At 52.2% G+C, this 22,012-nt stretch overlaps 1 protein-coding gene across 3 annotated transcripts; it reads right to left on the bottom strand.

Moving 5' to 3' along the window:
- Window positions 1-2,404: 2,404 nt before the first annotated feature.
- Window positions 2,405-11,755, bottom strand: LOC115643342. 3 transcript variants are annotated; one of them, XM_030547254.1, is made up of 7 exons: window positions 11,599-11,755; window positions 10,426-10,944; window positions 9,830-9,942; window positions 9,492-9,580; window positions 5,871-6,187; window positions 4,027-4,261; window positions 2,405-2,703 (listed from the first exon to the last, which is right to left on the bottom strand). In XM_030547254.1, exons 2-7 carry the CDS (start codon window positions 10,922-10,924, stop codon window positions 2,601-2,603), a joined length of 1,356 nt encoding a protein of 451 aa, XP_030403114.1. In that variant the 5' UTR covers window positions 10,925-10,944; window positions 11,599-11,755; the 3' UTR covers window positions 2,405-2,600. The 3 variants fall into 3 exon arrangements, with proteins under 3 accessions (XP_030403114.1, XP_030403116.1, XP_030403115.1); XM_030547256.1 differs by having other exon boundaries at window positions 4,199-4,261; XM_030547255.1 differs by having other exon boundaries at window positions 9,830-9,939.
- Window positions 11,756-22,012: the final 10,257 nt, after the last annotated feature.

The following is a 22,012-nucleotide window of genomic DNA, read 5'->3' as shown; positions in this document are numbered from 1 at the left end:
CACCGAACAGCGCCGCCTGCCGGTCGGTGCCCAGTGCATAGCCGCTGTCCGTCTGGGAGGATACGGACGGCTGTCTCGAGGGCCACGGTGGGGCCGACCCTGGATGGTAAGGGTCTGCGCGGGCCGGCACGGAGGATCGTCTCGGTGCCGGGGACCGGTGCCGGGAGTCATATCGGTGCCGGGACCGGGATCGGGACCGGGATCTGTCACGGTGCCGGGATCCTGACCGGTGCCGGGCGCCGCTTCGGTGCCGGGATCTGCCACCAGCTCGGTGCCGGGAGGTCGACCGGGACCTGCCACCAGCTCGGTGCCGGGAGGTCGACCGGGACCTGCCACCAGCTCGGTGCCGGGAGGTCGACCGAGACCGGGACCTGCCACCAGCTCGGTGCCGGGAGGTCGACCGGTGCGGCGAGTAGCGTCGGGACCTGCTCCTGGAGTCGCGGTGCCGGTGTCGACTGGAGCCTGACCGCGACCGTCTCGATGCCGACCGGTGCCGCGAGTGCGACCGGTACCGCTGAGGGGAGCGGTGCCGGGACTGCGAGCGGCGTCGGGATCTGGAGCGCCCAAGACGTCGGGACCTGGATCGCGAACGGCTGTCTCTGGGCGGTGCCGACATCATGGGCTTGCCTCTGGACACGACCCGCACCGGAGGTACCGGGGGTGGCAGCCGAGTGGGCTCAGTCAGGGCAATAAGGTCCCGAGCCGAGGCGAAGGTCTCCGGTGTGGATGGGACCACTATCTCAACCCCAGATCTCATGGGGGAGCTCGGCGGCACCGGACTCGACGGACCCGCCGGGCCCGGAGTCAACGGTGCTGACGGTGCCGGCGGCGCCGCGGCCGATGTCGAGGCCGGGCGCTCTAGCCGGGTCTGCCTGGCCGGAGTATTAGACTTCAATGGCCTTGGCTCTGATTCCGGTGCCGGAGAGGGTCGGTGCCGAGGAGTCTTCTCGGTGCCGGAGCGATCCGGTGCCGGTGCCGCTACCACGGCCTGCGAAGCCGTCGGGTCAAGTGCCGCCTCCATTAGGAGAGTTCGGAGCCTTTGATCCCTCTCCTTCTTTGTCCTCGGCTTAAAGGCCTTACAGATGCGGCACTTGTCGGATCTGTGCGATTCCCCGAGGCACTTCAGGCACGCTTCGTGGGGATCGCTGGTAGGCATGGGCTTCTTGCAGGCCGCACACTGCTTGAAGCCCGGCGAACCAGGCATGAGCCCGGTGCCGGGTGCCGGGAAGGGCTAAGCCCCCGGCGAAGAACGACTTTACAACTAATTAACTTAACTATCAACTTAACAAAGTAACCTTTTTTTTTCTTGTAAAAATTCCAGCCGTCTTTGGTGGGTTTCCGACACCAGGGCGGCCAGGCACAACGCAAGAAGGTGCAGCCGTAACGCTAGTATGAATTGCTCACAGGCAGGTGTGGGAAGGTGTGACGGGTTGGATCACAGAACCCACCTTTGGGGCTGCCACCCGATGAGCTGAGCCTATCTCTGAGTCCGTTTCCCTGCCAGCTTGGGACTTCAGTGCCCTGCCTGGTTGTGCCAGACACATTAGCCTGCTACAACCACAGACCCAGGTCTGAACCACGGCCCCCAAAAGCTGCAGGTTTAACTGAGAACAGCTTAAGAAGTGCTCTTGTCTCTAGTACCCAGATACTCAGTTCCCAATGGGATCCAAACCCCAAATAAATCCATTTTCATAAATTGTTCACGCTCTATAACACTGATAGGGAAATATGCACAGCTGTTTGCCCCCCCCCCCCAGGTATTAACACATACTCTGGGTTAATAAGTAAGTAAAAAGTGATTTTATTAAATACAGAAAGTAGGATTTAGATGGTTCCAAGTACTAGCAGACAGAACAAAGTGAATTATTAAGCAAAATAAAATAAAACATGCAAGTCTAAAGCTAATACAGTAAGAAAACTGAATACAGATAAAACTTCACCCTCAGATGTTTCAATAAGCTTCTATCACAGCCTGGACGCCTTCCTAGTCTGGGCCCAATCCTCTCCCCGGTACAGCCCGTGTTCCAGCTCAGACGGTAGCTAGGGAATTTCTCATGACTGCAGACTCCTCTGTTCTGTTCCACCCACTTATATACCTTTTGCACAAGGCAGGAATCCTTTGTCTCTCTCTGGGTCCCCCCCCCCCACACACTGGAAAAGCACCAGGTTAAAGATGGATTCCAGTTCAGTTGACATGATCACACGTCCTGTAAGACCCCAAGCCCTGATCCCTCCCAGCCTGACTCACAGGAAGGCCTGCAAGCAAACAGAGCCGTCCAGAGTCAGTTGGCCTGGTTAGTGGGAGCCATCAAGATTCCAAACCACCATTAATGGCCCCCAGTTTGCATAATTACAATAGCCCCTCAGCGTTATATTTCATATTTCTAGTTTCAAATACACGAGTGATACATGCATACAAATAGGCTGACCCCACTCAGGACATTATAAGCTTTGTAATGATACCTTGCAAGAGACATTTTGCATGAAGTATGTTCCAGTTACGATAGATTCACCCACATAAGCACATTTTCATAAAATCATGTAGAGTGCAACATCACAGAAGCAATCACTGTTTTATCTAATTCGCTAGAGGGCTCGGATCAGCCCTTGCTGCTGTGTCTTTCCAACGCCGGGATGCCTTCGAAGAAAGCCGTGGGCAGGATGAAGTGAAGGGAAAATCTTAGAGAAATCCACAAAAGGAACCTGCGTCCAGAGAAACACAAAGTCTCCAGTTACCGTCGGGACTAAATTGCTGCTCGCAAAGAAGATGCTGCGTGAAAACTTTTGAATGGAAATAAACAGTTTTCAGTTCCTTCTGGATGGTTCTCCTGTCCTGTGGTGGGCAAAATGTATTTGCAGTGCAGTTTTTTACATTCAGTTTGTTTAGTTGAAAAAACTTTCATTTCAGTTAAAATAATGAGTGTCTGGGCAGCGTCCGGCACGACAGGGTCCCCGATCTCGGTCGGGGTCTGCGCAGCCACACATAATGCCACACAGAGATGGCTCACCCAGCACTGAGATGCAGCTGGTTCTGGGGTGGAGTGTGGTAATATGGTTGTTTTGTTTTTCAAAAAGTGGAATAATTAGGGCAGCAGGTTTACCGCAGGGCTGAAAATGTCACAAACGCCAGGACATTTCTGTTGGTCTGAGACTTTTCAAATGTGAGTGAGGGGGTGCTTACTACCCTCAGCAGGGGCTGCATGGAGGAGGCAGCAGTGGAGGAGGAGGAGAAAGACACTCGCTAATGATTTTAATGAGATATCATTGAATTTCATTTGTCACAGCACTTTTTTATCACAGATCACAGACCCGTCCTGGTGAATTTAGTGCAAGTCACGGGGCTCGGGGCAAAGAGCAGATGGTGACGTCACACCCGGGACATTTATTCCTAGAAGCCAAGGCCAGAGGGGACCCTTGTGACCACCTAGACTCACCTCCTGCACCACATAGGCCGGAGAAGGCCCCAGAACAATTCCTAGAGCAGATCGGTTAGAAAAACGTCCAAGCTGGTTTGAAAAATGGCCAGCGATGGAGAATTCACTGAGCCCCTCGGTAAACTGTCCCAATGACTCTCGTCGTTAGAAACTGACCCCTTATTCTCAGGCTAAATTGGTCTGGCTTCAACTTCCAGCCATTGGATCAGGCTCGACCTCCCAGTGGTGGTCTGATGGGCCCCTTATGAAATATTTGCCCCCCACCTTGGTCCTTCCAGCCTGGGATCGAGTCAGCCTTGAAACCTTCTCTGTGTCAAACCCAGTCGCTGGAGCTCCGGGAGTCCCTCCCTCTCAGGCAGGGTTTCTGACCCTTGAATCATCCCCTTGGCTCTTCTCTGACCCCCTCCCCGATCGCTCGACCTCCTTTTGCTTCGACTACATTTACCACGGCTGCTCTGTGATTTGTGATGGGAAAAAAAGCCAGGGCACATCGGCAGCCCCAGTTCTAACCCTTCCCCCCAGTGAGCGGCTCCGAGATCTACTGGGCATTGCTGGCCAAAAGCAGGGTGAACTCCGGGGCGGGATCACTTACCTAAGCAGCTTCCCTGGCAGCTGAGAAGGCATTTTACTCCCCACACTATTGCTATGCCTGCTGTTACTGCAACTGGAACTGGAAAAGCCAGCGGGGCTCTGGGGGCTGCTACTAGCGCAGAGAATATTCCTCCTACAGCTCCAGCACCTATCAGTGTTACACCTTCCCCTACCTGTCCTCTGGGTCTGTACTCCAGCTTTTGGTTTTCTTCTCAGACATTCGGTCACGTGCAGGGCTGCAATAAATAAGAAGATTTTAATGAGGCCTCACCGCAGATGGCTGCTCAGTTGTCACGGCTCTGACACGAAGCAGGAATGGACCTGGGTCTCATTTCTTGGTCTCTTTGTTCAGCTCAACAGCTGGAGCTGCAGGCGTCTCTTGCTCTCCGGCCGGTTTCTAACCCTTTAATCATCCTCATGGCTCTTCTTTGCCCCCCTTCCCCACTCCCACAATTGATCAATGTCCTCCTTGAACAGTGGCCACCAGAACAGGACACGGGATCCCAGCAGCAGCCGCACCCGGGCCAAATCCAGATGGAAAATAACTTCTCCATTCAAAGGGCTTGTCTATACTATGCAGCTTTTAGCGAGAAGGCTGTGGTGCCGACACAGCCTTCTCGCTAAAAGTCAGCGGGTGTGGACGCTCTCGGTCGGGATTTTGGCAGCACTTTTGCTGTCAAAATATTTCCAGCCCCGTGAGCAGCATTAGCTTTGTCAGCAGGAGAGTTTTGTCGACACCATCACAATGTAGATAAGCTCGTCCTCGTGATTCCCACTTCTACTGCCCAGGATGGCGTTAGCCCTTTTGGTCCCAGGGTCGCAGCGCTGGTACGTTTTCTTTTGTGTCCGAGCACAGCCCGGGGGAGGTGAGCAGCGGGCGTCCTTGTGACATTATGAGTGTTAGATAATATCTCATTGGAAGGTGACAGGGCCAGAAAGCGTTAATTAACTCCCAGACTGACCGGACCCAGGGCCCAACTTTAGAGACTGGTTAGGAAGGTCTGTAAATGAACAGAGTTTTGAAATGCAGCCGGCATTGTGAGAGAGAGAAGGGGAGATGTTTGCTCAGGTCTTGAGATGTAAGCAAACAAGTCTTGTCTATTGCTGTGGCTTTTATTCAAAGATCAAAAAAGGAATATTAACATTTAGGAAGACACTTGAGTGAAATAGTATTATTGTCTCCAGGGCCGCCTGCGGGAGCAGGGGGGGGTAATTTGCCCCAGGCCCCCATGAGAGCTTTTCAGGGCCCCTGGAACGGGGTCCTTCACTAACTCCAGGGGCCCTGGAAAACTGTTGCTGGGCCCGAGCCCCCAGAACGTCTTCTGCTCCGAGTTTTCAGCGACAATTCAGCGCCGGGGGGGGGTCCTTCCGCTCCGGGACCCACCACCAAAGTGCCCCAAAGACCTGCGGTGGGGGGGTCCTTCTGCCTCGGGACCCTCCACCAAAGTGCCAGGTCTTCAGCAGTAATTCGGTGGCGGGTGCCCCCTTCCACCGAAGACCCTGAATCCTCTGGGTGGCCCTGATTGTCTCTATGTCTCTTTGAAGGTTGTGATAACCTGTACCTGAATTGTTTAACAGATAAATTACCCTGTGCTAATTGCCAGGATGTTTGGGAGGAGTTAAGCCGATTGTTTTCTCAGGCCAAAAGGCTGCTGGAAATGTATAAAAACCCTTGGACACGATCCTTCTGCATCTCAGATCTGCTTTCAAGAGGGGGAAACCTTAAGCCACATTTGTCCCCTGGATCTGTTTGCTATCACTGCTGATTTGCAGAGCAGCAGATAGCTGCTTTGCAAATCCAACACCCCCCTCTTCCCTCCTGTTCTCCTTCTTGGTTGCATGTACCTTCTTCTTCTCCCTGGAGTTCTTTAGCAAAGTCCCTTCTCCCTATTTTTTCCATCACTGTCGCAGCTGCCGTCAGTGCGTAAGTCCGGCCAAATTTGCCTATCAAATCCTCGACAAGGGTTTCTAGGCTGGCATCCCTCTGGAATGTGTTGGGTTCGTCAAGAAATTCATCTCCTGCACGGACAAGGTCCTTCACGGGAGTCTCGCACAGCACATCTCTGAAGTTTTTGAATTGATCTTTTCGCAGCGTCTCGAGGTAAGTAGTAAGGAGCTGTCGGACAAAAGCGCCCTTCACTTTTGCGAAGTTATTGGTCAGTCTGGGGAGAAAGAGGACAGAGAGGAAAAGAAACTGAGATGTTTGGTGTCTGTCACGACTTTACTGACATAAAATACAACTTTCTGCGCTGGAAAGCGTTCAAAGAGGACTTTCCAATTGTCCTTTTTAACAGCACCTGTCCAGGTGTTACATGGTCACAGCTGTTTCAAGGTCTGCTCGACACATGCAGTAATAACCCCGAGCTCTTCTCTAGAGCTTCTCGCCAGGAGATCTCAACGCGATTTAGAAAGCACGTCAGGCTCATCCCCTGCCCTTGCACAGATGGGAAACTGAGGCACAGAGTGGGGCAGCTGTTCACCCAGCAGGCCAATGGCAAGCCAGAGTTGCCCCAAAGCGTACAGGAGCAGGTAGTACCGACCCAAGCACATTGACTGTTATAACTGTATCCACGCTAGGTGTGCTGACCCTGAGCTCTAGGAACTCTCTCTGTTTCTAAATTCATAGAATTATAGCAGCACAAAAACCCTGCATAAAACAGCCCTCGGGTCATTGTAAACCAGTCTCAGAGAGTTTGGTTTTGTGCGACACAATAAATCCTAAATCGGTGCGGATGGAAGCAGAGTCAGAATGGGCTCTCCCCTGACATCTGGTGGTGAGTTGTGGAAAAGGACTTCGGGGGCTGATGTCGTTTGCATGGGCTCACCCACGCTGCCTAGCATGAGGGACTGCTTGCCTCCCAAATGGTCACTTTGGCTGCTGTGGGACCCCCAGTCTCTTTGTTATTGGGGTAGGAGTAGTAAAGTGTTGTTATCCTGGTTGTGTGACTCAAGGACAGTAGAATTGTACTTGGCATTTTATGGTGGAGGGACTCACCCTCAACTAAGTAGCACTCACTAGGCCAGGGACATGGGTTCTAGCCTCCCCCACCAGTGGAAGTGGAAGTGGAAGTGGAAGTGGAGGCGGAGGCGGAGGCGGAGGGGGGGTGTTGTGTTGTGTTGTGTTGTGTTGTGTTGTGTTGTGTTTGTTAATTTGGTAGTGTGGGTCCCTTGTGCGTGCCCTGAATGCGGAGCGGAGCGGAAAGGCGCAGTGGGTGGAGCGGATAGCAGGGTGGCTGGCAGAGTGGAGAGGCACGGTGGGCAGAGCGGATAGCAGGGCGGCTGGTGGAGCGGAGAGGCACGGCGGACGGAGCGGATAGCAGGGTGGCTGGTGGAGCGGAGAGGCGCGGCGGGTGGAGCAGATAGCAGGGCGGCTGGCAGAGTGGAGAGGCACGGTGGGCAGAGCGGATAGCAGGGCAGCTGGTGGAGCGGAGAGGCGCAGCGGGCAGAGCGGATAGCAGGGTGGCTGGTGGAGCGGAGAGGCGCGGCGGGCGGAGCGGATAGCAGGGCGGCTGGTGGAGCGGAGAGGCGCGGCGGGCGGAGCGGATAGCAGGGTGGCTGGTGGAGCAGAGAGGCGCGGCGGGTGGAGCAGATAGCAGGGTGGCTGGTGGAGCGGAGAGGCGCGGCGGGCGGAGCGGATAGCAGGGTGGCTAGCGGAGAGGCGCGGCGGGCGGAGCGGCTAGCAGAGCGGCTGGTGTAGTGGAGAGCAGGATGGCTAGCAGAGAGACGCAGCTGAAAGTGAAGATGGCAGCAGAACCCCGCAGAGAGGCGTGGCAATCAGCAGTCAACCGGAGCAGGGAAGATACCCCTCATATTTTCCTGCTTCCACCCAGGCTGGGAGGTAAACTCTGCAGAGGAACTTCTGAACTTGGGGGGCTGCACTGACCAAAGTCAGAAACTGTGGGTGGGGTGACCGTTGGGTTGCTAGACTTAAGACCCCGAGGGGGAAAGGATACTGCCAAACTTACTTGGGGGGTGGGTCTTTTGCTCATGGTCTGTGTTATGAATCCCCCAACATAATGCCGCATTGTTTCCCTTCTGTATTAAAAGGATTTTGCTAAACTCAGACTCCGTGTTTGCGAGAGGGGAAGTATCGCATTTAGGGGTGGCCGGGGGTGGGATGTAATTGTCCCAGGTCACTGGGTGGGGGCTCGATCCGGTGTTGCATCGTGTTAAACGGACCCCCTAGATACTGAACCCGGCCCCTGTTGCTGCCAACTCTGACCGGCAGAAGGTTACACACATTTTGTGTGTAAACAAGGCCCTAGTCTTTGCCAAATCTTGCTCCCTCACCTCCTTCTCTGAAAGACCTGCTGTAATGAGTGTGCTCCAGCCCAGGGGGGCGTTTCAGCTTAGGTGGGGGGCTGCAGCTTTAACTGTGATTCCAGGGGCTATCTTGGCACCTGAGCACTCTATGTTTTTATGCAGGTAATAAGGGGAGGGGGAGGGAGCAGGGGCGGCTCTAGGTTTTTTGCCACCCCAAGCTCCAAGAGCGCAACTGCTGAAGCAAAAAAAAAAAAAAAGCCGGAATGCCGCCCCTTTAAATGTGCGGCCCTAAGCACGTTCTTGGTTTGCTGGTGACTAGAGCCGGCCCTGGAGGGAAGCCCAGGCCTCCGATTTGTGAGGATTTGAATATAAACCAAGCTGGGTTTCTGGCAGGCAAAAACAAGGGCTCTATAAGAGTGTCCATTTCCTGGAAAGGTTCGTAACACACAGACCGTGGAGCCCTTCATGCCGTATTTCACCTGAGGAGATTAACGGGCAGCAGGTTTCAGACAGACAAGAGGCACAGTCATCCAGGGGATGTTGCAAAGGCCAAAAATAGAACTGGGCCCAAAGACGAATACGTCTGACCTGATGCCTTTGTGATCCCGACGCACCCACGCTGCTTTCATTTCTCCACGGATTATCCTGATTGCCAAGACCTTGGCCCTGCTGTAACTTTAACCCAACATTCAGCTTCTGTCAAGGATTTAATGTTTACGATGCCCCACAAATGTACCCAGCGAGGTAGAGACACAAGCAAGGATTTAGCCACAAGGAGCTGACGATGAGACAAAACCGGGCAGCGTTACTGACCAAACACCAGCCGGTGGGGGATGCCGCCACTATGGGAGAGGGGTGTCGGGAAAGAAGCAGGTGTTAAGAAGGGACTGGAAGAAAAAAGAGGCAACTTAGTAGAGAAAATGTGGAATGCTTAGAAAATGGCCTGGAAGCAAGAGTGACGCTGAAGAGACAAAGATGCAGTCGGGAGGGAGCCGCACAGAGAGTGCTAAAACTTGCACTAGCTTAAAGAAATCATGTGGACACTTATTTTGGCTTCAAGGCAGCTGCCCTGGTTTAATTTAAGGTGAGGGAAAGGGGGAGACTTTAGTTTCCTCTAAGAGTGGCCACTGGAATGGTCAGAGACTGGATGAGACGGACACCTGGTCCGGCCTTTCTTATAATACCCCTTAAGTCACAGCTCACCTCAGTGGAGACGCCTTGACTGCAGTTTTCGAAGCATGCGGCATATGGCGTTCCCGAGCAAGGGCCTCGGACCTGAGCAGAGCGGTCACCTTGTAAACACAATAGAAACACAGAGAGAGAGAAACAGAGAGAGATAGTGAGAGAGAGGAACAGAGAGAGAGAGAGGCCTCATTGCAAATCAAAGGGAAGGTCACACATCTCAAAATTTACCACACAAACGTCCTAGTCCGGCTGCTCCTAACGCTAGAAGAGGAAGCATTTTTGAAGTAACAGCTCCCCCTTCTGTTGTTCCTACCATGATCAACCCTCCTGAACCACACCCTGTTTTACATTTCTACCATGCGCTCCATCTCTGTGGTCTCCTTTAGCGTCTCCTCTGTGGGCTCCTTTAGCGTCTCCTCTGTGGGCTCCTTTAGCGTCTCCTTTTTCCTCTCCTGAGCTTCTTTTGCTACTTTGAATAAATAAATAAATAGTCTTAAAATCATTTTTGCAACAAGCATCCCAAAGATGAACCCAAGGGCTTGCTGGGCTGGTCACGCAGGGATGGTTCATCCAGCAGAGCCCATGAAGGCGAGGGAGAGCAGGCGTTAGGCCCACTCCTTTTGGGGTGGCAGCTACAGACAGAAATAAGGGTTGGGAACAGCTGGCAGGTGTTTACGAGGTCACTGAACGTTTTAGTCACCTTGACCAGGTCCCCGTGGCTCAGCCTGAAGTCAGAGCATCCCCAATGACCGTACATACGTGGCCAACTTGTGCCCCCAGCTGTCAGGTGGCTTCTGGGTTTGGGTCTGGCCTGGGACATTACGACAGATCTGGGGTGGGAAAGGAAGTGCTGTGGAGGCCCCAAAGGTGCGTATCCACTGGGCTCTCGAAATCTCTTGCTAATGAGATTCCTGCCCTTGTTCTGCTCCTCCCGCTGCTCCATTCCCTTTACCTGGCACTTTCGTCATGAGCTTGTCAGCGACCTTCATATCTTCCAGGACCTTCTCGGCTGTTTCCAGGGCATCAAAGCTTCCGAAGTGATCCACCATCTCCATGGTCTTTTCCCGGTTGGCTCCTTCCAAAGACAGACGGTTTATTTTCTTGTCATCATCTCCATTCACCAGACACGATTTGAATTTATTGAAGTTTTCCTCACTCAACTCTTCCAGGATTTCACGCAGTGTGTCTTTGACTGTCTTCATGAGCTTGCCAGCGAGATCTTTCCTAGGTACGGCATCCAGGATCTCCCTGGCCTTTTCCAGGGCATCAGAGCTTCCGAAGTGGCTCAGCATCTCGTCGATGGTCTTTTCCCGGTTGGCTAATTCCAAATTGCAATAGCTTATTTTCTTGTCATCAACTCCATTCACCAGACGCCATTTGAATGTTTGGAATTGTTCCCCACTCAGATCATTCAGGATTTCTATCAGGATGAGTTTGACATTGACCGACATGCTGCAGAGATAATTAACTCCTGAGGAATGGAGAGGAAGAACATCAAGTGGAGGATAAAGTGGGACTGTCCCTGATCACATAAGATGAAACCCCTGGCCCCACCTAGCCCAGACTCCATCCACCCCCACCCCAGGTCAGACCTATGATGATCTGATCCTGGTCTATCAGTATCCAGACAGAGAGGAGATTTTTGAGATCCGGGATCTCTTTAATCTCATAGACAAAGGCAGAATGAGAACAAACGGCTTAGAGCTGACAATACCGTTGACCAAGATATGATGGGCTGGCTATCGATGGATCCATCTATTCCCATCCACCTCATCTATCTATCTATCTATCTATCTATCTATCTATCTATCTATCTATCTATCTATCTATCCTCATACACCTCTTCTGTCCCCCCAAACACATACTTGCCCCCTTCCTGCCCCACACAGCACTCCAAAAATATGGCAACCCCCCCACCTCGGACCTGCTCTAAACCACCTCCAGCTGGCTCCTGTCTCACGACCAGACGGCGCTCCTAGCCATACCACTGGCAGTCCCGAGGCAGACACCTAGGCTGACTACCGCCATCCAAGCATTCCCCCAGGCCACTGCTGAGTGGCGATGCCAGCGTCCTGGCCCCTGTGCTCCACCGTCCCCCCATCCTATTGCACTCGGCGAGTTTTACCGTCACCGTCAAGTAGAGAAGGGAGTCAGTGGCAAGCTCGTAGCTACGTGCTGGAGGCCCCTGGGGGATGTCTGTCGAGGGATTCACCGTGGGAAATCCGCCCTGTCTTGTATTAGGTATTAAATGGCTTTGCTGGACCCATCTCTGAGGCTGGAGGGATGATGCAGAATGAAACAGAAACAACAAGGGTTGGCTTCTTCCTGACCTGGGAGGGGTGTGTGCGATCAGCGAGAAGGTGCAGGGCGGATGCGGCTGCTGATTTCCTGTAAAAGGCCACGACAGGCTTGGTGCAGCAGCAAAGGGAGGGGACGTTGGCCTTTGGTCACCATTCCCCTGCCTGCTGCAGCAGAACTGTCCGTTGCACTCCTGGAGCCAGCCGGGCCGGAACGAGACAGCCGGACATAGAGGGAGCTGACGGACACACGGCTAGGGGCTGGCCTCACTTCATTGATCTAGATCACTGATGGGCAAACTTTTTGGCCCAAGGGCCACATGTGGGTGGGGAAATTGCATCCAGGGCCATGACTGTAGGGCTGGGGCAGGGGATTGGGGTGTGGGAAGGAGTGTGGGAGGGGGTGCGGTGTGCAGAAAGGGGCTCTGGGCAGGGGTTGGGGTGCAGGAGGGGTGTGACAGGAGGTGTCATGGATTGCAATTCACCGTGACTCTCAGCCGTCCGGTAACACAGGAGGCTTATTACATGACAGGAACACAGTCCCAAACAGAGCTTTTAGGTCCAGACAACAGGACTCCCTCAGTCAGGCCCATCTTGGGGGACAGGGAGCCCAGAACCCAGTGCTGGGCCTCCCTCCGTTTTCCCAGCCAGCTCCAAACTGAAACACCCTCCAACCATCTCCCCCAGCCACACATCCCGGCTCCTCCTCCGGCCTTTGTCCACTTTCCCAGGCAGAAGGTGTCAGCTGGCCCCAACCCCCGTCCTGGACTCAGGTTATATGTTCAGGCATCGTCCCTGTAGTGAAGTCACCCCCTGATATCCCAGGACCAATGCAGACAGTACCAGTAAAACTCCCCTGCAACATCCCCAGGTCAATCCTCCCCACTTGGTCACATCTCTGTCCCCTTGGAGACTGAACTGAGCGGGGTTACTCTGACCAGAGATCTGGGGAAGTTCAGGGACCCCCTCCGGGACAACGCGTCCGCTATCATGTTGACACTCCTCTACACATGGACCTCCGCCATATCGTAACCCTGCAGGAGCAGGCTCCATCTCACGAGCTTGGCGTCGGCGCCTTTCATCTGATGTAGCCAGGTCACGGGGGAGTGGTCGGTGAAGTGTCGCCCAAAGAGATATGGCTCCAGTTTCTTAAGGGCCCACACCTCGGCCAGGCATTCCTTCTTGATGGCCACGTAGTTTTGCTCCCGGTGTAGCAGCTTCTTACTCAGGTACACGATGGGGTGTCTCTCCCCCTTTTCACCAACCTGCATCAACACCGCACCCAGCCCCGTGTCTGAGGCATCTGTGAACACCATAAAGGGCTTGTCAGACTCTGGGTTTGCCAGAAATGGGCCACTAACCAGAGCCTCCTTCAGCGCCTGGAGACCCTCTGGCACTGCCCGGTACAGACCACCTTGTCTGGCTTCCCCTCCTTGCATAGCTCAGTGATGGGGGCGGCTATGGAGCTAAAGTGGGGCACAAATCTTTGATAATACCCCAACAACCCAATAAAGGCTTTGATCTGCTTTTTGGTTTGGGGAGCGGGCCAGTCTCTGATCCTCTCCACCTTGGCTGGTTCTGGCTTTAAGCAGCTGCTCCCCACCTGGTGGCCATCCCCACCTTGCACTTCTCAGCCTTTATGGTGAGCCCAGCCTCCTCAGTCCAGCACTTGTCTAGCCTGGGAGCCAGACGCCCAGTCAGAGATGTGCAGCTTCTTCAGGGACCTGACCCAGTCGCCGCAGCCAGGATGTGCAGGGACACCCAGCTGCCTTTTCCAACCAGACCAGGATTTATTTGTCCCCTGGCACACGGCCTGAGGAGTCATTAGGTGAACAGAGTGAGAAATCAAGGTCAAGACGCAGGCCCGTCGGGCCAGGCCAACCTTCCATGCTGCTCCAAGGGCTATTTTTGCCACTCGGCCCCCAAATCTTTGTCAGTCCCAGGCTGACAGCTGCTAAGTCACCCCAAAAGCCGCGTAGGCCCCCCTCGACCCATTCATTTTCCTGCAGAGCCCTGCTGGGTTCTCCCACGCCTGCTGGTCAGTTGCCCAACGTTAGATCTCAGTCGATCAGCGCTGGGCGTGCCATTGTCTCTTGGGCTTCTCCATTGTTACGGGGCAGATTCAGCCTTTAACATGTAGCCTGTTCAGCGGTCAGAAGCTAAAGATCATCAGAAACCCAGCGGGCCTGGAGAATAGCGTAAGCAGGGTCATCAACCCTCCTGGAGTTGCCAGGAACTCAAGCTGAATCTTGAACTCAAGATCATGCGTGTGACAAAACCTCCCACAATACGGCCCACCAAAATTGGCGCCCCCTACAGGTAAGCCGTTAGCAGTAGTGCAAGGCCTTGTTGCCCAATAAATTAGCTTAAGTAAGTAAAGAACAGCGGCCGTACGGTTTCATTTTGCTGAACCTTTGATTGTTCTTAGTACTGTTACTTCAAGAGAAATAAGGTAACGCTTCGAAAGGGAAAACTCTGGAAATGGGGATGGGGGAGAATAGAAAAGGAAAACCCCCTTTCTCAGAAGGGCAAACTCGACTCTCTTCCATGTCCGTAACCGGTTAGATTAACTGACAATAGACGCGTCCTTCCCTTCCTGTGCGGTACAGTGAAGATAAAGAGAAGACCAGGTAATATGGTTGTGACGATGCGGTTCTGGCGGGACCCAACTGAGAGTGCCAATTCAGGACCAATTTCTCAAACAGGGCAGTCACAGCCCAAGGCTGGGGTTTTTCCACCTCTATGGCAAACCAAACCAGCCAGAAAAAAATGACTTCGGTTTCACCTCACTGGCTAACCACAAGTCACACAAGCAATTTCCTTACACACTCCAGTTTCCCCGTATCACCACCAGTGCCACTCATCCTGGGGATGAATGGTTATAAAAACCAACACCCCAGTAAAAGAAAAAGGTTCTCTCGATCCCAAAGGACCAAGCCCCAGACCCAGGTCAATACACACATCAGATCTTACCCACAAATCACGCTGTTGCCAATCCTTTAGAATCTAAAATCTAAAGGTTTATTCATAAAGGGAAAAAGATAGAGATGAGAGCTAGAATTGGTTAAATGGAATCAATTCCATACAGTGATGGCAAGGTTCTTAGTTCAGGCTTGTAGCAGTGATGGAGTAAACTGCAGGTTCAAATCAAGTCTCTGGAGAACATCCCCTGCTGGGATGGGTCATCAGTCCCTTGTATAGAGCTTCAGTTTGTAGCAAAGTCCCTCCAGAGGTAAGAAGCAGGATTGAAGACAAGATGGAGATGAGGCATCAGCCTTATATAGGCTCTTCCAGGTGTAAGAACACTTCTTTGTTCTTACTGTGGAAAATTACAGCAAAATGGAGTTTGCAGTCACATGGGCCAGTTCCTGCACACCCTGCTGAGTTACAAGGCGTATCTGTCTCCTCTCAATGGGTCAATTGTGTAGCTGATGGTCCTTAATGGGCCATCAAGCAGGCTAAGCAGAGCTAACACCAACTTGTCTGGGGCGTTTCCCAGACCTGTAGCACCAATTTGAAATACCGACAGTATACAGCCAATACTTATAACTTCAACTACATAATGATACAGACATACAGACAGCATCATCATAACCAGTAACCCATAACCTGGTCTTAGACACCGTATATGACCCTCTTTACATAGGATTTCGTGCCACTACAGGACCTTGGTTGCAAACTGTGGGCAATTATCGTGTATTTTAGGCCGCGAGTTGAGCGGTCAGTCTGGAAAATTACTGGGACCCTTGTTATAATCATGTGACTGTCTGAACTTTAGCTAACCTTGCATAGTACAGTAAACAGGGCCTTTTATGGTGCCCACAAGATTGTTGCTTTGTGCATGCTGTGCGCGTGATAATATGCCTTGGTCCAATCATATGATTAGTGTGTATAACGTCAGTATGCATGATTAGTACTTATGTAACTAGATTTAACTATATAAGTAGGTAGCAGAACAAATAAAGAGGAAGATTTTTTACTTGTCAGCAGCTGTGTTGTGTGTGAATTTTCTGTGCTCCGCATGAGACGCCACAACAAACCATGTTCTATATGGTCCCAGTTTATATCAATAACATCACAATGGTACAAACCAAGGTAAGCGTATTAAGGGTAAAGATACAGAAACGAAGTGAAACAGGGGGAGAAACACGAGCCTAAACAAAACAGTGAATCAGTGACTGGTTTAGGAGCTTGAAGCTCAGGCCCACAAACTCTCCCTTGGTGTTCAAGAAAACAACAAACGCTGCCCCAATACAGGTAGCCGTGTTAGTCTGTATCAGCAAAAAGAACGACAAGTACTCCTCATTCTTTTTACCCCAATACAGAAACCTTTCCCTACTCTTTCTAGGCGCCGTGGGCACAATATATGGAAGCGAGGCCCAGGACCATCTAGTCTCCGGCTGACTGGGAGTCTTCGAGGAGGACCACTGGGGAGTCCCGACGACGGATGGACTCTGTCGTGGGTGGGGAGACCCTCTGGGGTGCAGCAGGACCCTTCACAGGGAAGGTGGATTGGCTAGGGTGGGATGGCGATGGCAGGCCTCTCCTCCCTTGGTCTCGCTAGGGGATGGGCAATGTTCTTCTCACGGGCTCTGGGGTGGGGAGAGCCTCCCACACATGCACTGCTGCTGGAACAGACAGTCACGCGCCGGCGCCGGGCAAGGTCTTATATAGTCCCTATGGGGGGGGGAGTCCTGAGGGAACGGAATGTTGGGGGCTGGCTCTGGCGGGAAAAGCCGGTTTTGGCCGGTTTGAGCCAGGGGGATCCAGTGTCTTAACTGTAAACAAGTCAGCTTACAAAGATGGAGGCCAAGGGTCACCGTTCATATACTCCAGGGGTCAACAACCTTTCCAAAGTGCTGCTCAAAGTCTTCATTTATTCACTCTGATTTACAGTTTCGAGTGCCAGTCATACGTTTTCACGTTTTTAGAGGGTCTCTCTCTATGTCTATAATATATAACTAAACTATTGTTGTAGGTAAAGTAAATAAGGTTTTTTAAATATTTAAGAAGCTTTGTTTAAAATTAAATTAAAATGCAGAGCCCCCCCGGACGAGTGGCCAGGACCCGGGCAGTGTGAGTGCCACTGAAAATTAGCTCACATGTCGCCTTCGGCACGTGTGCCATAGGTTGCCTATCCCTGATATACTCCATGTTGGATTTCATTGAAACCAGTGATTCCCATAACATTACCTCGTAAATACATTATTAAACAAGTTATTTGAACACATTAAACAGTACCAAAATTCCTTGCTTACTTATACCTAACAGTACTCTCTCTGCTGGGCTGGTTCCAATTCGCCTCCATCTTTCCTGAAGCATGGGGCACTCAGTTCTGGAGTCCTCGTCCCTGGCTTGGGACAACGTCCTCCTGTAGCTTCGCATGAGACCCTCTCATTTGTACACCCCGAAATGAGATTTGCCTTGTTCACAGCTGCATTGTTCTAACCTCCAGGTCCTTTCTTGCCAACTGGCCGGCCAGCTGATTCCCCATTGTGGGCTTGCACGTTTGATTTGTTGTGGCGTGGTTTGAATTGGTGGTGGTGTCCATGGAGGGGACAGAGTTTTGGGATGGGTGGCTGATTATGTCTCCCAGTCTCGCCAACAACTGTCAATCATAGAATCCTAGGACTGGAAGGGACCTTGAGAGGTCATCTGGTCCAGTCCCCTGCACTCAAGGTCGGACTAAGTATTATCTAGACCATCCCTGACAGGTGTTTGTCCAACCTGCTCTTCAAAATCCCCAATGATGGAGATACCACAACCACCCCAGGCAATTTATTCCAGTGCTTAACCACCCTGACAGTTAGGAAGTTTTTTCTAATGTCCAACCTAAACCTCCCTTGCTGCAATTTAAGCCCATTGCTTCTTGTCTTATCCTCAGAGGTTAAGAAGAACAATTTTTCTCCCTCCTTGTAACAACCTTTTATGTACTTGAAAACCTTTATCATGATCCCTCTCAGTCTTCTCTTCTCCAGACTAAACAAACCCAGTTTTTTCAATCTTCTCTCATAGCTCATGTTTTCTAGACTTTTCATCATTTTTGTTGCTCGCCTCTGGACTTTCTTCAATTTGTCCACATCCTTCCTGAAATGTGGCACCCAGAACTGGACACAATACTCCAGTTAAGGCCTAATCAGCAAAGAGTAGAGCAGGAGAATTACTCCTCTTGTCTTGCTAGCAACACTCCTGCTGATACAGCCCAGAAGGATGGTCGTTTTTTTTGCAACAGCGTCACACTGATGACTCATATTTAGCTTGTGATCCACTGTGACCCCCAGATCCCTTTCTGCGGTGCCCCTTCCTAGGCTGTCATTTCCCATTGTGTGTGTGGCAACTAATTGTTCCTTTCTAAGTGGAGCACTTTGCATTTGTCCTTATTGAATTTCATCCTATTGACTTCAGACCATTTCTCCACTTTGTCCAGATCATTTCGGATTTTAATCCTCTCCTCCAAAGCACTTTCAACCCCTCCCAGCTTGGTATCATCCATAAACTTTACCAGTGTACTTTTTCAGCGTTAATTGTGCACGTGCTTTGGGCTGGAATTCCCCAAGGTTATGTCTACACTGCAACATAAGCCCCATGTTCAAACTCTGGCACGGCCCTAACCCCCTCTTCCGTCTACACACAAATTGCGCCAACCCAGGCTTCCAGGAGGATGGAGGGTCCCAGCTGAGTCAAGACAGGAACCAGGATTCAAGGCCTGTTGCTTTGCCATGTGGATGCGGCCCCTCTGGACGCACGCTCTGGGAGTCTTCTAAAAGTATCCCATGATCCCTCTGGACTGTTGAGTTTTCCCACGCTGCACCATGAGCGGCTGCATTTTTGGGAGAACACTAGGATGTCTGTAGTGTGGGTGGTTGGGCTTGGCCCCCTGTCCTGTTGTGTGGACGCTGAGGTGCCAGGGTCCAACTGTTCCTAACCCTGGGTTACAAATGACCCCCAAGCCCTGGGTCTGTGGCTTATGTTGCAGTGTAGACAGGAGCCTAAGGGAGCTGGGTACCTAACTTCATCGTAAGAGCGGGATGCTTTGATTCCCATTAGACTCAGTCTTCTTTTTTTCTCATGGACCCCTTTTGGGACCTCCGCCCCCCATGAACTGGTCTGAGGCCGGACAATTCATCTCATGTCAGCAAAGGTCCCAGCATCACAATACAGTGTCCGCTCTGCTACAGAGATGAGCATTGCCCTGCTGGGCAGCGTCAGAGACAGCGTCTTTAGCACCGCGGACACCTTTGCACATCTGTTCGTTAGGGGTATCTCAGGTGTCCATCACCTTGGTATCTAGGTGCCTGGATGGCCACTTGATTGGCTTTGATTAGGCTAATGATACGGAGCTGCAATTTGCAGCGGCAGTATCAATTTGGAAGGACACTTTGCTGACGAGCAAACAAGCGGAGGGTAATTTTAATGGCTCCCACTGGGAGCCATTAAAAAGTCTTTGCCCAGATCGTGAAACAAAGTTTCAACTTCCAAGCGGGGCGCAGAGGGGATTGGGCAAATCCAGAGGGCTCAGCCGGCATGGCACCAACGTGCTCTGGGAGGAATTCGGCCCAGGCCGTGAAACGCCTAGAGGCAGCCAGCGATCATGGACGTCTCCGTGGTGGCGGAGGCTAAAAACAAAACTGATGACAAGTTAATGAGTAGTATGGGGAGGAGAGGTCACTGGGGGATGGGGCAATTCCACTGGAGACAGAACAATTATTAGTTACGGAGCAACATTATCGTGGAGGGTTCCAAGGAGAATCCAGCCAGTTCCATGTAAACAGCCAGGGCGGCAAACTCATTCACTGTGATGCATCCTGGTGAGGTCTCCTTGCTATCACCTGCCCTTAGCTTTGGCTATGCTTGCTGGGGGTCAGTTCCCCAATTTCCCCGGCCACAGGTGATGCAGGAATTGTCTTCCAAGTCCCCCACAGGCCTTGCTGTCATGCCGCAGGTTGGCGATCAGCCCTTCGAGTAGCCCCTCTAGAGAGTCCACTCCACTGAACCACCACAAAATTCCCAGATCGGAGGTTACCAAAGAGATAGTCCCGTCCCGTTTACCAGTTCCCCCCTCTGATCCCCATGCTGCTTAACACACAGCACTGAGATAGGTTTATAGTGAAATCATACGTGAGTTTACTTAGCGGGGTGGGGGGCAGGCATTCAAGTGACAATGCAGGGTAATAGCGGGGACAGGTGGTGGTTTAGAAAAATAAAACTGGAAGACGGAAAATATCATCATGATGCTGTGTAAAGTCCACGGTGCGCCCACCCCTTGACTCCTGCAGGCAGTGCTGGGCGCCTGCCAGCTCAAACAAGCTTTATTAGAACTGGAAAAGATGCAGAGAAGGACAACGAAAATGGCGGGCAGGGGGAACAGCTGCCATATAAGGAGAGATTAAAAAGACTGGGACCGTTTAGCTTGGAAAAGAGATGACAAAGCGGAGGGATGTGACGGAGGGTATAAAACCATGAATGATGTGGCAAAAGTGCCCAGGAAAGTGTTATTTACCCCTTCACATAACACATGGACCAGGGGTCGTCTGATGAAATTAACAGGCAACAGGTTTAAAACAAACAGAAGGAAGTATTTCTACACACAGATCATCGTGGACCTGTGGAACTCCTTGCCAGGGGATGTTGTGAAGGCCAAAAGTAGAACTGGGTTCAAAACTGAACAGGAGAAGTCCCTGGAGGGGGAGTCCATCAATACTAGCCAAGATGGTGAGGGATGCAACCCCATGTGACAGGTGTCCCTAAATCTCCAGGTGCCAAAAGGAGTGGACGGGTGATGGATCACTTGATAATTGGCCTGTTCTGTTCATTCCCTCTGATGCATCTGGACCCAGCTAGTGTCGGAGACAAGCTACTGGGCTAACTGGACTCAGTGTGGCTGTTCTTATGTTTCTAAAATCGTAACACACCTTCTCAAACCAGGACTTAATTATTCCTCTGCCATGAGCCAGGCCTGCTGTTGATTTGTCTTCTTGGTGAAGGATTCGGGGCTATGCGACATCAGGAGAAATGCACAGAACAGGGCAATTTTGGAGAGATTCCTCTCATCTTCCACCTCTGACTTCTGGTCATCAGAGATTTAGGGTCCCCCCAAGCATGGGGTTGCTTCCCTGACATCTTGGCTAATAGTCATTGAGAGACCTATCCTCCAGCAACTTACCCAGTTCTCTTCTGAACCCATTTACGCTTTCAACCCTCACAACATTCCCCTGGCAGTGAGTTCCACAGGTTAACTGTGTGTTATGGGGAAAAGGGCATGTATGTTTTAAACCCTGCTGCCTATTGATTTTGGGGGCACACTCCTGGGCCGAGAACTGTTTCCTCCTCAGGGCCCAACGAACCTCCACTGGGATTTGCAGGGCTGCCTGGCTGCCTTGTGGAAACAGAGTGGGATTTGGTGGGCCCCCGGTACACAGCATCTCTCTCTCGGAGCAGAGAGGAAGCAAGTTTAAAAGCACAGGCCGGTCTCCCTTGAGCCATGCTGCAGAAAGGAAACATCCCTCTGTCACCAGGCCCCGGTGAGTGTCTGAGTCCTGCCAAAGACGAGTTCTTGTCCCAGGTAGCTGTCACGTCCCGGACCGTTGTCCGACCCCCGCTGGGTTCACGTGGCCTGTCTGCCAGAGATCCCCATGGATCGAGGTCAATTGCCCGCTCCTTGGGTGTCCCGCTGTCTTTGCAACCCCCTTGGATGATATGGGCCCATTTCAGCCAGGTCTTTAACAGCTCATTCATTCCTCCCTAGACCATTTGGCAATGCAGCCCACCCCATGGCCCCTGCTCTGCCCCAGGAGCAACATTTAAAGCCTGGTAGCTATGCAAAGTTACAGAGGGAAACTGAGGCAAACATGACAGAAAGTTTCCAGGCAGTGACCTCATAAAGCCCTGGGCAGCTCCTGGGGAGGGGCGGCAGCATGACCTCACAGAGCCCTGAGACGGGGAGCCACCTGGCAGGCCCAGAGGCTGCTGGAGGAGTGCGACCTCCCTGGGAAGGTGAGTGAATTTTCAGTGTTAGAAGAGCGGCCGTAATAGGGCAGAGCACTGGGCTATCTCGCCCATTATCCCGGCTCTGACAGTGGCCCCTACAAGAGTTTCAGGGGGAGTGCACAGAACAGGGACTTTCTGGAGATATCCCCCCCATCTTCCACCCCCAGGCCGTCAGAGATTTAGGGTCCCGCCCCCAAGCATGAGAGTTGCTTCCAATAGCCATTGCTGGACTTGGCCTCCAGGAACGTACCCAGT

The sequence above is a fragment of the Gopherus evgoodei genome, unplaced genomic scaffold (assembly GCF_007399415.2).
Source record: "Gopherus evgoodei ecotype Sinaloan lineage unplaced genomic scaffold, rGopEvg1_v1.p scaffold_57_arrow_ctg1, whole genome shotgun sequence".
Taxonomy (NCBI): Eukaryota; Metazoa; Chordata; order Testudines; family Testudinidae; genus Gopherus; species Gopherus evgoodei.
Note: the sequence above shows the minus strand (reverse complement) of the source record. Positions and strands in the feature narration are given on the sequence as shown.